At 51.8% G+C, this 15,504-nt stretch overlaps 1 protein-coding gene across 3 annotated transcripts in view; it reads left to right on the top strand.

Moving 5' to 3' along the window:
* Positions 1–15,504, top strand: part of Crtac1 (cartilage acidic protein 1) — a 146,034-nt gene that overhangs the window by 120,205 nt on the left and 10,325 nt on the right. For all 3 annotated transcript variants that reach the window (XM_021193688.2, XM_021193679.1, XM_029544086.1), the window contains exons 7-11: positions 678–823; positions 3,196–3,332; positions 6,231–6,313; positions 7,109–7,209; positions 7,670–7,838. In XM_021193688.2, the coding sequence (XP_021049347.1) occupies positions 678–823; positions 3,196–3,332; positions 6,231–6,313; positions 7,109–7,209; positions 7,670–7,838 (636 nt within the window). The remainder of the gene's footprint in view (positions 1–677; positions 824–3,195; positions 3,333–6,230; positions 6,314–7,108; positions 7,210–7,669; positions 7,839–15,504) is intronic.

Raw genomic sequence — 15,504 nt, 5'->3', positions numbered from 1 at the left:
ACACACACACACACACACACACACACACACGTCACATTTGTTTTCTTGAACCTGGTTTATTTTGTGGGCTGCTTTGTATGCATAGGTCTTGAAAGGCTTCTTTAAGGGGTTAAGTTTCCAGAGGCCAGGAAGGCATCCAGAGAGGAGACACCAGGTAGCACAAAGATCCGGAATGTAGGAAGAACTTGGTTCACGTAAAGGATGGAAGGACTGTGGTGATCAGAGCCTAGTAAGTCAAGAAGACAGTAAAACACAAAAGAAGACTCAATAAGAGGCCCAGTAAGCCAGAGCCCGTGATCCCAAGGCACAAATCTGAACTTGACCCAAGGCACTGGTAAACCCTTGAGAGAGTTCATCGAAGAGGGATGTGATCAGTGTAATGTCTCTCTGTGGCTTTGAGACAGAGCTGGGAAAGGTTTTGGTCCCCAAGAATGCCCACACTCTCCTTCTCCTGGACCGTACTACCCTGAGCTGTGTCCAGGTCGCATGTGCGTAGGTGACTGTACCACTTCCTGTCCCTGTGAGAACATCTAAGATGGAATTGTCCACCCCACCCCGCCCCCATCTTCCTGGGAACACAAGAACGGTATGAATGTCACCTTCTCTTGTTGCTGGAGGTGAATGTTTACAGAACATGCAAGGGCTAGCCCCCTGAAGCTCCTTCCGCTCCTCCCCAGGCGTCGACGACCCTCATCAGCATGGCCGAGGAGTGGCCCTGGCAGATTTCAACCGTGACGGCAAAGTAGACATCGTCTACGGCAACTGGAACGGCCCACATCGCCTCTATCTGCAGATGAGTGCTCACGGGAAGGTCCGGTTTCGGGTAAGAGCAGCCAGGCCCTGCACGGTGTTTAGGTGCCATGAGAGATGGAGTCTGCCTTGTGCCCCCTGATAAGCTCAGGAGGTCTTGGAGCTCTTGAGAGCTAGGGGTGGGATCTCAAGGAAGGTCACACGCAGGGAGCCGGGTCACCAGCTCTGGGCAGAGTCTCAGGCCCAGGGCAGAAAACAAGTGGCCAGAGAGGAAGAGAATCCTCCAAGGTGGCCCGCAGGAATCCTGTCATTGGTAACCACTGCTCGTCGGGGCTCCAGGGACACCCCACCTGCAGAGTCTAACTGGGCCTTCCAACTGAGCTTCAGACCCAGGGTCGAATGATGAGACAGGCGATTAGCTAATGCCAGGGAGCTCCCAAGATGTCCCCAAGGTCAAATAAAGGATAGGGTAAACACACACAGCCTTGTCCACCTAGGGAGCTGTCGGCAGAACGTAATGTTAGGTATTCTCCCCCAAGGCTGCTGGGTGGCAGTACCAAGCTCAACATATGACAGAGTACAGATTTGATGAAGCTGACATCAAGGGGCTAGGCTACTCTTGAAATGCTTGGGACTTGGTAAATAATACCAGTAAACAAGAAATGAGAAGTTATGGTATTCCCAGCTTTGTGAATGCAGAGAATTGCCCAAAGTCTGTGAGACACTAAAGAGGCCCCACCCACATCTGTCTCCCTTCCCTGATAAGACTCCAGGCCTTCTGGAGAGGAGGATGCTTGCCTTGAACTCAGGACATTGACCCCCGGGGTTCTTGGTAAGTTCCTTCATCATCAGGCATTCTGCCCCAGAAATGATTCTGCCCTCCCTGCCCTCAGGATATCTGACAAAGTCTAGGAGCATTTTGACTGGGAAAGGACAAAAGCCAGAGTGTCTGCTGCAGACATCTCACAATGCACAGGACAGTCCCCACTCTACAGAGTCACCTGGCTCCAGATGTCCTGTGCTGAGGTTAGAGAACGCGCTAGCCTTCTGAGGCCCCTGCACAGAGCTCCCAGCACAATAACAATAATAACAAATGTCCTGTTTATCACGTGCCACCCACGTGCCAGGATCCCTGATAAAAGCTTTACATAGATTATCTCGAAGCCCAGGCATGCAGAGGGGCAACCCCAGGGGGGTTGTCTAAGTTTCCATTTTTACAGGATCGATGGAGCAGTAATGAGTTAGAGATCCTCAGGTCTCCTTGCTCCCCGGCTCTGAAGACCCTGCTCAGCCCACCCTGACCAGCCAGCCAGGCTCTTAATCAACCTCATTACAGTGCTGATGAGGACTGTCACCCTCCCCTGCCTCCAGGAGCAAGCATCTCTGCAGCTGGACCAAGAAAGCTCCTTCCTATGGTTCCTAAAGCACACCACAGAGAGAGAAGGAGGCAGGGCCGGGTGCAAGGGCCCGACTCTAGGGCAGGGGTTCCCAGAGAACAGCTCAGCCCTTCCTAGCTCTCTTCAATTAGGCAGTGGAATTTGGACAGCCACTGGGTTTCTACAAGGGACACCCTACGCACAATGGGAGTATTCTGCTCGGAAACAAGAGACCACCTACTCAGCTCTTCTCCCCTTTCAGGGACCAATCCCACACCTAGGACCAACCAGACCCTCCCAAGACAGCCAGAACTTCTGGGAACGATTTCTAGCTGGGCTGTCTTGGGTCCAGAGTCTCCCTGGAAGTCCTGGGCAGGTCTAAGTGATAATGACACCTCTTCAAATCATGTCTCAAATAAAACCCTAAGGCTCCCAGGAAACATAATGAGGGAAGAGAAGCAGTGGAAGATGCAGCTAAAGGATGCTCTGGCTTTCCATGGGGCTGGTGAGAGGGATGAGGCAACACAGATCACCAGGGAGCTGTCTCTTGGCCACTCCAAGATGCACACCTGCCGTGTGGGCCTCACAGCGTAGCCTGCTGCTATCCACAGTGAGATCCACCCCAAGGGTTGAGCAGCCAGCCAGTGCTGGAGCCTGGACTCAGAAGCAGGTGGTTCCCGGTGCTGTCCTGGCTTCTGGTTCTGCACTTGAGAAGGAAATGTGCCTGGTCCAAATCTACAATCTGGAGCTCTGGCTCTGGGCCCATCTTCAGTAATCCTCCTCCCTCTTTAGGCCTCAGTTATCCCATCTGTAAAGTGGAATGCTGACACCAGGCTGCTCAGGGGACTGGCAGGAGGGTTAAGTGTGATCTGGACCGGGACCCAACTCTGAGCTCCTGTGTGAACAGCGGCTGCTGTTACTCTGCCCTCCATGTCCCGCAGGCAGTGTGAACTGTGTGCGTGATTCCCAAGGGCTACGACTCCAGGTCATGACAGGGGATGTACAAGAGATGGGTGTGGTTCCTTGCTCATCGCTACCCGCTTCTGACCCTCAGCACTCTCTCCTCCAGGACATTGCTTCGCCCAAGTTCTCCACGCCCTCCCCTGTCCGGACTGTCATTGCTGCCGACTTCGACAATGACCAGGAACTGGAAGTCTTCTTCAACAACATCGCCTACCGCAGCTCCTCAGCCAATCGCCTCTTCCGGTACCAAACCCAGGCCATGGCGGGTAGAAAATTAGAGGGCAGGATTCCAAGGGTCAGGGAGGTTGTGCTGGGGGAGGGGGGAGTGGGAATAGGTGAAGGGGGTGGCGGGATGGTTCTTGCTTGAGAGAGAGGAGTACAGAGACCAAGCAAGATAGAGGAAGAGTCCCAGTCAGCCCTACCTGTGGCTGAGCATGCGCAGAGAGGACATGGTCCAGCTAGACCCAAGCCTCCGCCCCCCACAAGAAAGAACCCCAACAGCCACAGAAAGGCTTCCAGGGTCCTCTGTTGTGTAAACCTGGGCTAAACAAAGAGAGTCTCTGGCTTATTTACTCCAGACTTCTGAGAACCTGTAGTAGAACCTCAGAGTATTTCAACTTTCTGAAAGAGGGACAGACGGAGTGTTCCAAATACGTTCAGGACACATCTCTCAGAGTAGGGTTGCTCATCAGAGCATCTTGGGGGATGCTGGAATTGACAGTTAATGGTAGCAGTTGGAGTGGAAATCTAAGTCCTCAAACACCTGCGCATCCCAGGGACTGGAGGGAATCACCCAGTGCGCTTGCCCATCTCAGATCTCTAGGTCGGATCTCAAGGGTTGAGCCCCAGGCGTCGGGATGCCTAGCGAGAACGGTGGGCACGCAGCCGTTCTTCCACACGGATGCTTGAAAAGCACAGCAGGGACACTTCACGGGGGGTCTGTGATGTCACTAAGACGCCTTAGGTCGGGAGATGGAACAAGGGTGTTGGAGCCAGGAAATGGGTCAGGTCACCTGCTTGGCCTTCCAAGCCTCTTTTCCCTCTCTCAGGGGGGGGCCTCAACTATTAATAAAAGGCACAAGCTGTGACTAAGCATGTTTTAAAATATAATTATTAACCAAGCATCAATCCCGACTGGATGTAATCACCCCCTGAAGGCACCAGATTTACTAATTAGGTGCCTTGCAAAAAGCTTATTCACAACTTCTAGATTAATTGCAGAAGATCAATTGCTCGTTAACAGAGATGCTGCTTTCCTTCTCTGGCTAATAAAGTGTCACTTGTTGGGGCCCTGAGCACCGACTTGTCTAGGGCTCTAGTTCTGTGGCCCAAGAGCCCGGGTACCTTTCTGCCTGTCCACCTGCCTGGCCCACTTCAACCTCCAGTCTCCCATGCTGAGCTATCAGTCACCACATGGTCACACCCTGGGGCAACAGGGGCAACAGAAGCCACTGCCTAGGTACACAGCTGCACCCTAAGTCCCCAAGGCAGATGGCTGAGTCCTGGGCACACAGCTGAGAGGTTGCAGCTGGGACCTCTGTTCAACTGGCAGCTTGGAAGTTTAACACCCACTTGCCCCATACTGTGCCACTTTGTTGCCATCACTAAAGGACTAGCTCCTAGAGCTCAATGTCTCTCCTGCCACTTGCCACTGAGGACCCAAAGCCTTGTGGTCCGTTAATGCTGCTTCAGGGAGTGTAACACCCAAACCAAGCCCCAGTGCCTGTGATGACCATGCAAGCAAGGACTCTCCCAGGCCTACTGGGATGTGAGCTGCCTCCCACATGTGCATCTAAATACCTCTGGTCTATTCTCAAGTCTCCCTCCACCACTTCCTGGACTTAGGAAATTTTCTGTGCCCACCCTCACCCTCCCCACATCTCTAGTCCATGAGAGCAACCAGCTGATGTGCCAGACTGACCCTCCCCTGACCCCCTTCCCACCCTTTGTCTCTGCTGAGCTGCACCAGAGCCTGTAGCACACAGATGGTCAAAAGGAGAGGGTTTGCCAATAAGCTGAAGGGTCACGCCTCTAGCAGATGTGCACATGCCCGTGTGTACTTAAGCACAGCACCCTGCCCAGGTACACTGTATACCATTCGCATACAGTGTTCAGCCTGGATGCCCTACATGAGTGGAGGATGCATCATGGGCATCTGCATAACCCTGAAATTCTGCAGTGCTCTGCATCCAGTAACCACAGGCTCCAGCTCCTACGGAGACCCCCTCTGTGATGTGAGCAGACAGTATGATAGGGAGAAGAAAACAAATTCCTCCTGCCCCAGACCCCTCACCCAGCCAGGGCAGAGGAGCCACAGCTACCAGTTTAACCAGTGAGAGAAGCTAGAGAGGGAAGCTCTCACCACCACTGACCACTCACTGCTCACCTCACGCAGAGACAGACAGACAAGAGGACCAGTCTCGGAAGTGCGTGCTCAGGGACAAGACTGAGTATTCCGAACACACAGAGGGGATCTCACGGCTCAAAGGGACCTTCCCTGTTCTGTTTGCCTCAGAAATTCACCCTGGTATCCCACACACGTGTGATTGCTTGGAGTTGGCTTGGGATCTAGACCCTGTGTTCGATGTTGTGGGAGAAGCAAAGATAACTTGTATGAGGCCCCAACCTGCAGCAAGCTCACAGAGAAGCCTGAGAGATAAGATGCCCCAAGCAGAGTTAACACGGGCAGAAAGTGATAAAGGCCAGGAGAGCGATAAAGGCAGAGCCGTCTGGGATGGCTTATGGCAGGACAGCCAGTAGGTGGAGGCGGGGGGGGGGGGGCTGAGGAGGGAGAAGCTGCATGGGGTTGAACCCCGCCCGGGTAACATCCAGAGCTATGGAACCCAGCATCCTTTGGCGGAGCATGAAGGTCACTTGAAGGTAGCTCTGCCTCTGCCCTTCTCCATCCATCACCTGCCCCTCCCCAAGCTGTCTATAATTCATCTATTAGAGAAGGAAAAATCAATGTTTACCAACATAAATTAAAACACAAGAAGGGACCTGCCATGGCATGAAGGCTGCGAGAGAAATTCCACGGGCTTCCGGGGCACAGTGTTGGGGCCGTTCGGAACAGAGCGATTGGGCCAGTGGGTCTAAGGAGCCCACGATGGCCATGTTGGATCAACTCTATCCTTTCTACAGTGTTATCCGCAGGGAACACGGGGACCCTCTCATCGAGGAGCTCAATCCTGGTGACGCCCTAGAGCCTGAGGGCCGGGGTACAGGTAAGACCCCTGAAGGCTGCAGCGCTTCCACCAGCTCAGCAGTTCATACCCTTGGGGAGGGAGGAGCAAGAAGTCAGACAGCTGATCTTGTCCCAAGTGAGGGTGGAGGAGAGCCCTGAGCCCAGAGAAGGGGGCAGGAGACCACAGCCATCCTCAGGGCTGCGGGGGAGGGGCAGGGTCTGTGGGCAGCAGTCGTTTCTCCAGCCAGGCCTCTTATAGAGAGATGGGAGGACTGAGGGATGTGCCCCCTCTGCTCCCTGGCAGGCATCCTGTGTCTGACCCTTCCCCTCCTGGCAACCAGCTCATTGCCAGACAAAGGGCACTTGACGCAGACAAGCGGCCCGCTCTGTTTTCTGCGGTTTGATTTCCACAAAATGGGAGTGTCTGCCTTTCTCACCTCTTTGGGTTGTAAAGAGGACCACCAAAAAGGGATCCAGCCCATGCAAACACTGCAGATGTTGAAAACAAAATAAAAGCAAAAAAATAAAATAAAACAAACAAACAAACAAACCCAGCCACTACATAAATAAAGAGGTATATCATTCAAAGCACAGGAGAAGCCAGAAGTAACTCGTACCCATCCCCTCCACGAAAATTCAGGGGGAGGAAGGGAAGCCTGTCTGTGGATTCCTGGATGATGGACAGGAGAGAAACGAGCCTGCAGCCCCGTTCCTGCCCCAGCACTGTGCTGTCTGCCTCTCACACTCATGGCTATCTATTCTCACCACACCTGGGAACCCCTCTTCCCCTAAGTCCAGATGCTGATGGCCAGAGGGGAACTCTCATTGTTTGTAGGGGGCGTAGTGACCGACTTCGATGGCGATGGGATGCTGGATCTCATCTTGTCACATGGAGAGTCCATGGCTCAGCCACTGTCTGTCTTCCGGGGAAATCAGGTATGCACTGACCTCAGGCCCTTTAGCTCCTAGCCTGGTTGTGCTCCCAGGGACCCACATGTGTGTTAGGGCACAGGAACCCAGGCTCACTGGCCAGCATGATAGAGAACCTAGTACCTGGAAACACCTAAGTTCCCAGCAGAAAGGACCACTTCCGGGAGAACCCCGTGCAGGAAAGACCACTTCCGGGAGAACCCCTTGCTCAGCCCTCTGCCATCTGCCACAGGAACTACTTGGCCCCAAACCTTGCCCCACGGTCTCTTGGCTCTTTCCGTCCTCCCTGCAGCAAGCTTTGCCCATGTTCCTCTTCCTTTTCTCTTCAGCTCCTCTCCTTTTCCTCCCGTTCTTCCTCTTACCCGTCTCTTCTTCCCCTTTCTCCTCCCCTTCCTGCCCCCACCTTGCATCCCTGCCTCCGGCTCCGTGCCACCCTGGCTGATGCCTGCCGCCTTCCTCCCTCCAGGGCTTCAGCAACAACTGGTTGCGCGTGGTACCTCGCACCCGGTTCGGAGCCTTTGCCAGGGGCGCCAAGGTTGTACTCTACACCAAGAAGAGTGGGGCACACCTACGGATCATTGATGGGGGTTCCGGCTACCTGTGTGAAATGGAGCCTGTGGCACATTTTGGTCTGGGTGAGTCGGGGCCCATGACAACAATAGCAGATTCTCCAACTAAGCCTCCCTGTGTGCTGTGTGATTCAGGGCCACACACACCGCAGCCCAAGGGTTTGGGAGGTAACTTCTCTGCAGCATCACAGTGGGTGCCCTCTGTAAAGGCAGAGAGAGGGAGGGAGGAAGGGGAAGGCAGAAGCCCCCAGCCAGGGCTTCTGTGGAATTAGCTCACCTAGGGTCAGAGTACTTAATTCTCCATTCTTAATTCTGCCCAGACCATAGCTCTGTTCACACAATGAACTCCACCAAGTATGTCCAGAGCAGCTGTCTGTGTCCCCCACCCACAATCCCCAGGAGCCAGTTCAGTCTTTAAGGTACTGCCCAAAGTCTGATGTCCTCCTGGGACGGAAGGCTTAGAGTTTTGAGTTTTCTTTCTTTCTTTTTTCTTTTTCCTAAAGATTTATTTATTTATTTTCTGTATGTGAGTATACATTGCTCTCTTCAGACACACCAGAAGAGGGCATCAGAGGGCATCAGACCCCATTACAGATGGTTGTGAGCCACCATGTGGTTGCTGGGAACTGAACCCAGGACCCCTGGAAGAGCAGTCGTTGCTCTTAACTGCTGAGCCATCTCTCCAGCCCGAGTCCTGAGTTTTCAATGGTCGCAGAGTCACTTGAAGAGGTAAAGGCTGGATCTTAATGGAGGATGGGTTTCTAAAAAAAACCACATTCTTTCATGTGTCTAAAAGCAAGGGTGTCCATATATCACAGAAGCAGGCAACAACACACTCCTGGGGCTACTGAGCTCTTACTCCACAGCATTTAGAGCAACCCCCAAATCATGCCACAAGGTCCTCGGCAGCTTCCAGACACAGGAGAAGCTGGCTCTGCTGCAGCCGTGGGGTGTGCATAGGTTCCCACTCTAAGAACGCTTTTGTGGATCATAGCTTTAGGTTTGTATTTATCATTAGTGGCAGGGGGAAGGGTGCAGGCATTCATGCCCATGGTAGTCAGAACACAACCGGGGATTGAATTTAGGTCACTGGGCTTGCATGGCAAGTGCCTCTACCTGCTGAGCCGTCTCACTGGCCCATTTGGTAAATTCTTTTGAAATAATAAAAACTGTTAGGTATGCCCCAGTTGTTACAGGTGCTCCTTGTTCTGTACTGGGGTTCCATGCCAAGATAAGTTAAGAGATTTCAAGTTGGAAAGGCATTGAGTTGCTCAGCATAGCAAAGACACGCATGTTCTCAGTTAGCAGCATGGTAAACTGCAGTGTTAGTATAGTTTGTGACTATCCACCACTGCCCAATGTCCCAAGAGAGGACTATAATGTATATTCCTGGACCAGGAAGAAACCACATTCAAGGTCCTAGGTTCAATTTCTAATTGAATATTTCTTGGGTTTCACATCTAAAAGTTACAAATGCCATCACCAATTGGCAGACAGTCTGTAATATCCCTGACTATGTGTCGCAGAAGAATGAAAAATTAGGCACACAGAGATCTCTGCACTGTTATTCATAGTAGTAGTAGTATGTTTGTGAGACAAAAATCAAAAACCATGTCTGGGGTTGGTGGTGTGTGCCTTTAATTCCAGCACTCAGGAGGCAGAAGCAGGTGGATCTCTGAGTTCTAGGCCAGCCTGGTGTACAGATCAAGTTCCAGACCAGCCAGGGCTACACAGAGGAGCCCTGTGTCAAAAGATGAGACAGAAGCAGAAATGATGCAGGAGTCCTTTGGTTACTGGTTACTGGTTCAGCTTGCTGTGGTACACCAGTGCAGCCCAGCAAGTAAAGGGGTCTTACCTCCAAAGTCACCTTCCCAAAGTGAAGAGGTCATAGAACTGAAGACACACAGCTCCCAATAAAGAGATGCTGATGGGCAGATGCCCGTCTCCGCAGTGATGAGTGTCTCAGTGGCAGCGGTTATATGAATCTAAGGTGCCAGCCATCATGACAGAACTGTCCACACACCTGTTCCCATGGCAAAGCCCTGATTTCCGTGTGGTACAATCATAAAGCCAGCCATAGCCATGGGGGCAGCTCTGTACACAGACCCCTCTGGCCTATCTTAACTACCTGCTGTGTCTCCAGTTATGTCAAAATAAACCATTTTTTAAAGGCCTGGAGGTTAGAGGAAGATGTGAAAATTCCACAGGGAGGCTGCAGGGATTACAATTAATGGGCTAAAGACTGAGGGGCACTAGGGAAGGGGTGAGCCAAGAGTTAAAGCATTTGCGTCGACGATTCCCAGGTGCCAACCAGATGCTTTCCCATGTGTTAGCACCTTGTGAAGTGATATGATCTTAATATAAAAAGATTAGACAACATGTTCTCTAATCGATACGTATATACCAGCATTAATGTTAGGCACGCGTCGTATGTGCACAGAAAGGAAATGCAGAGAGCATAAGCAATTGCTTCGATCTGTGTGGCTAGATCACTGCAGGGACTGCCACCTGTTCTGGGCACAGTGCAGGGCACTCAGTTCTCATGAGTATCCCTGGTGGGCATTATTATCTCCATCTTGCAAATGAGGAAACCGTGGATCTTAATGTTAGAGGAAGACTGACCAGGAACTCAGGATTCTCAAATGACAGAGCTGGGATTCAAACCCAGGCCTGCCTGACAATGTGGTTTGTATTTTCTACCATATGTTCTAGTATATGTGTGTGCGTTCTGGTTTTTATAGAGAGCACATAATATTTATGTAGTCTGAGAAAGAAGCAATAAATATTTAGGGGACCCAGGGCCTGGTTATATGAGCATGTTCCTGGGCTATCGCGCTTGGATGGGTTAGCCTGAGCCTGGGGCATCTGTCACTCCTAAGGCAGCCATTTGCTGTGCTGGCCCTAAAGGTACAAGCTGATTTTTAGACATGGAGTCCTCCCTCTTGCAAACTAGCAGTAGCTGATACCTCTGGAGTGTTTCACATGTGCAGGGCTTTGCCTAAATTCTTCATCAATTCTCTCGGGAATTTGACGAATTGTGAGCCATAGTCCATTACTTTACAGAGCAGAAATCTGAGGTTAATGCTAAATGCACTGACCCAGTTCACAGCTCCTGAGGATAGGAAAAGGCTGGCTTTGGACTCCTCCTTAGACACTGAGTTGCTGAGCTCTGTGGCTCTGCCTCCTGTGTCTTCTCTGCCCCTTTCTTCCCGACATGTGTATCTCCTCAGCCTTTGGGAATCCCTGAAGGCCATTCAAGCATCAAGGTGGCTGTTGTCTCAAGGTGAGATGTTTATCAAGCTAGATGTCAGCCCCGCTCCACTGAACAGAAAAAGAAATCGAGGCTCCCAGAATAAACCAGCAGAGAGAGGGGCTGAGCTGAGACTGTCTGGCCTCACATCCTGTAGACGGTCTCTGGTATTTTAAGATGTGTATTAAAGACCTCCCTGGGTCCTTTCTCTGTCCTGAATCTGTCATCACCATTAGAGCCTGCTTCCTTGACTGGACAGCTCACAGGTTCATTTGGTGAGATCCGGGGTGCTCAGGAGTCATCTACTACCCAGTCTACATAAACTACATCTGACTAGGGGCCCCTCCTGATGTCAGCCCTCGAGACTGTGCAAAGAACAGGATTTGCTGTTGGTTTAAACCAAATTGCCGTAAGGGTCCCACACCCTACTCCTACCAGGCTCCTCGTTTGTAGGGCTCCGTTCCCAGAAGGACCCTAAAAGGTGGCCTACTCTTCGGAACAGACCCTTCCTTGTTGGTTGCCTAAGATGGGTCTCAGGCATCAGAGCAGCCTCCGGGATCATTCCAGAAGCCTGAACTGAATAATGAAGACAGGCCAGCCCCACCCCTGCCTCTTCAGGGCCCCTTAGGATTCCAACAGGTTCTTTATGGGCCGAGCATAGAGTTGTCCTTGCTGAATGATGAGAAAGGCAGCAATAGGGCAGAGCAGGCAGGGAGAGAGATGGTGGGGGAAACCAGGTAGTGGAAATGACAGAGGAAAAGAACAAGGGAAGAGAAATAGGACAGAAGTGGAAAGGAAGAGAGGCAGAGACATGGGGGAGAGAGGCTGGAAGAAACACTCCGCTCTGCTGGGTAAACCCTGGAAATCTCCTGCAAGGCTGTCATGCAAGGCTGTCAGACTCGGATGTGCCCGGTGCTGAGCTGGAGTTTTGAGAGGATGGGAGTTTTGAGAGTCAAATTAACCCTGCTCTGGACAACTTCACCAAGAAGACTGGATGGGGGAGGGGTGGCTGGCAAGATGGTAGGAACTAAGAAGGTAGGGGCAGGGCTGAGAGCATCCCAGAGGCCAGGCTAGCTTGAGCCAAGTCCCAGTGGTGGGAATATTCAGTTGGGGCGATAGGAGCAGAACCTGGAAAGTGGGAGCTGGGCCAAGCTCCCTGGGGCCTCCAGGGAGGCGTGGACAGGCTGTGGTAGACAGAGGGTATCCTGTCATATCCAGGACCATCGAGGCAGCACTGTGGTGAGAGTCATTGTGCAGGGGCAGCATCCCCCACAACACTTGTTCTCGGAGGCCTCTTAAAAATTTTCTCTTGATTGTGAGAACAATGTGTATTGATTATAGGGAAATGAGACAATACAACAAATCATAAAAAGAAGTAAAAATCACCCACAAAGTGCTTAGAATATTAAGTAAAAAAACACAAACATCTCCTCCTTCACCCCAGCCCCGTTTGATCCGTTCATTCCGTTCGTGTGCACTGAATACCTACTAGGTGCCCAGCAGGAACTACATCGAGACCCTTGCCTTGAAAACCCCTGTATGCTAGTGAGTAGATGAAAAGCACTGAACACATGATGAACAGAATAAGTAGGTGAAATAGACCATGTTAAGATTGCATTAAGTGCTACAAAGAAAGAAAATGCCAAGCAGAAAACGGAGTTAGGAGTGGGCGGGAGAAGGGACAACAGCAGTTTTCAAATATGAGGCCACGCCTCAAATAAGCCTTTCTTTCTCCCATGCAATGCACACAGGGGCACATATATAAATATACATACTACTTAGGTTTGGGGTTGATTTTTTTTTTTTAGAATGAAAAATGGCAAACTTGCTTTTTTTTACTGCCCTTTACCGTGAAAGTCTGGCCGCCCCTCCACCACTATGTGCGTCTTTTATTTTCCTCCAGTGCCAAGGAGTAGCGCACTGTGTGTCAGCATTCATAACTTATTTACCAAGTCCCCTGTTGATGGACAGCTAGATTGTTTCTAGCTCTGAGCAGTTGGGGGTGAGAAATGCCTGCCCTGGGGTTTTCTGGATGCCTGAGAACTTGAGGAGAGGGTGAGGCTGTGTCCAGGGGCCGAATCTGGAGTGGGAGAGCTGCAAGAGGCCCTCCAGACAGTAGGCACACAGTTCTAGCCCAACCTAAGCAACCCCCTGTTCCCTGATTTTCCTGACTCCCGAATCCCTCCCTGCTGCTCCTTTCTGATGTGGTGAGTTGGTGCTGGGGGTGGGGGGTAGGGGGGGTTGGGCACAGAGGTGAGTACCCAGGAAGGCATGCAACCTCAGCCCTTCCGGTCCACACCGACTTCCGGTCCACATAGGACGAGGACAGGTCAGACTCCTGGAGGCTGTACTTGCTCAGGCACACCTGCCTGCAGTCGCCTCTCTGTATGCTCCAGGCCTCACTAGGTGAGTGCAGGAACAGTAAGAAAGCAGACTCAGACCTTACGTGTGGTCTCACCTCCCTCCCTAGAGTACCTGAGTTGTGCTGCACCAGACAGTTACAAAACAGAACTCTGGGACCTTTCTTAGCCTAGGCTATGCAGGGCATTATGGGTCTTGTTCCCCAGGGAACCGGAACCACATTCAGCAGTTCCTGCACAGCTGCCCACCCCGCCTTGTCGCTGCTGGGTGCAGGCCACCTGCCGGCTTCATAAATAAGCCTTTCTGTTTATAGTGTTGACTACTGCCCACCCAGCCCCCAGCCGGGCTGCCTCTGCCCTTCCTGGCTGCCAGTAGGCTGAACCAGTGCACAGCCAAACCCAGCAAATGAAAAGAAGTCCTGCCAACCGGCTTGGCCCTTGTATGCCCCCACTGTGGTCACCCACTCAAGTTCTCCCAACCCCACGCACTGATCCCACCCCACCCCACCCCCCTTCCACCGCACCTTCCTTTCAGCTAATTGTTTGTAAGTGACTCAAAGCTGCCTCCAAACCGGCTGGTGCTCATTTAGGGAAGGAAAATTCAGTGGCCCACATAAAAATGCCTTTATTAAAGTGCAAAAATATTCCACCGACTGTATTCCCACCATCTGTTTTGCTTGTAATTCCGAAGAGCACAATTCCACGTGGCTCCCTGGCCTTTGTCCTTTCAAAGCTGCCAGAGGCGACTCCCTGCTGTTCCTGACCTATGTCTCTGCTGGGTAATGGTGCCCCCTAGGCAGACCCCCTCCCTGCACATAGGCCCAGCAGAGTGGCTGCCTCGGAGGCCAGGAGCCAGGTCCTCCAGCTTCAGAACACTGGAGATTCCTGAACAGCAGCCTAGGGCTGAGGGATCTATCTGCCTGTCCCAGGACAGAGCCTGGGTTCCAGCGCTGGCTCAAACATTCCCAAGTCACGTCCTACTTTGCCAAGCCTGGGTGTCTACAGAAAGTGGACGCGAAACACCCACCTTACAAGTGCATAATCTTCCAAGTTCCTCCCTTGGTTCCTGCCCCCCACACCCCACCTAATAATATCCTTCCACTCTGCTTCCCCCAATTTGAACTTCTGCATCTTCAGACACAACTTGCCCTTCCACACCCATGTCCTTACCAAGCTGCTTCCCATCTTGGAACGCCTTTCTTCACTGTGACCGAATGAACCGGCCAGCTGCTCTCACCAACCCTGTCCCAACACCTCCCTCACTTGTTATGATAACATTGTGATCGGTTTCCCCACAGCCACCCACTCCCTCCAGCTTGCCTGGGTCCTTTCTGTTCAAGGCTGAATCCTAGATCCCTGCCCGATATTTAATATTATGATGGTCACTGGGTAGGGGCAGTATAACAAGAGTGGATCTCTGAGGTCACACGGGCCTTGGGTGGGTGACTGGGTAATGTCCCTGGCCTCTCCAAGTCTCAGTTTTCTAGTCCCTAAGATGAAGGTGTGTGAAGGTATGTTAACACCATGAGGCATCAGGTCTGGTCTGAACATGCTGTCAGTCTATAAGACCTGTCTCAGAACTGATACTGACCAGAATGCCAAGGTCAGTGGAAGTTGTGTCTTCATGATCCAGGGGTGAAAAAGGTTGGGCTGCCCAGGGCAGAGGGGCTGGGAGCCAGCACTCCCAAGTTTCAGACAAATAAACAGAGGCTGGAAATGGATGGCTCACTTACTTACCTAACCAACCCTCCCTTGTGCGCAGGGAGAGGCCCTGGGCCAGAGCCACATGCCCCCCTGGGGGCTGCAAATTTGAGTCTATGAATATTCCTCAACTCTTTTGAGTTATTTGTGGCTTCAGTCAGGCTGTAAAATGTATTCATGGAGCTGTTCTGTTGGCTTAGGTGAGAAACACTTGCTTTTGTCTCCTTTTTTTTTTTTAATGGAAAAATGTTTGCTTCTCAAATGTGCCACTTAATTTGGGCACGTGCACGCCCTAAAAAATGCCAAATTTCATGTTGCCTCACGATTCTGTTTTAAAACAGAAGAATTATACTTGTCCTTCCCAACCAACCGGACTCTGGGAGTTGTGGGGATAGCAGCTGTCCTGCTGAGAGGTTGCCTC

This window comes from Mus pahari, chromosome 1 (assembly GCF_900095145.1).
Source record: "Mus pahari chromosome 1, PAHARI_EIJ_v1.1, whole genome shotgun sequence".
Classification (NCBI taxonomy): Eukaryota; Metazoa; Chordata; class Mammalia; order Rodentia; family Muridae; genus Mus; species Mus pahari.
Note: the sequence above shows the minus strand (reverse complement) of the source record. Positions and strands in the feature narration are given on the sequence as shown.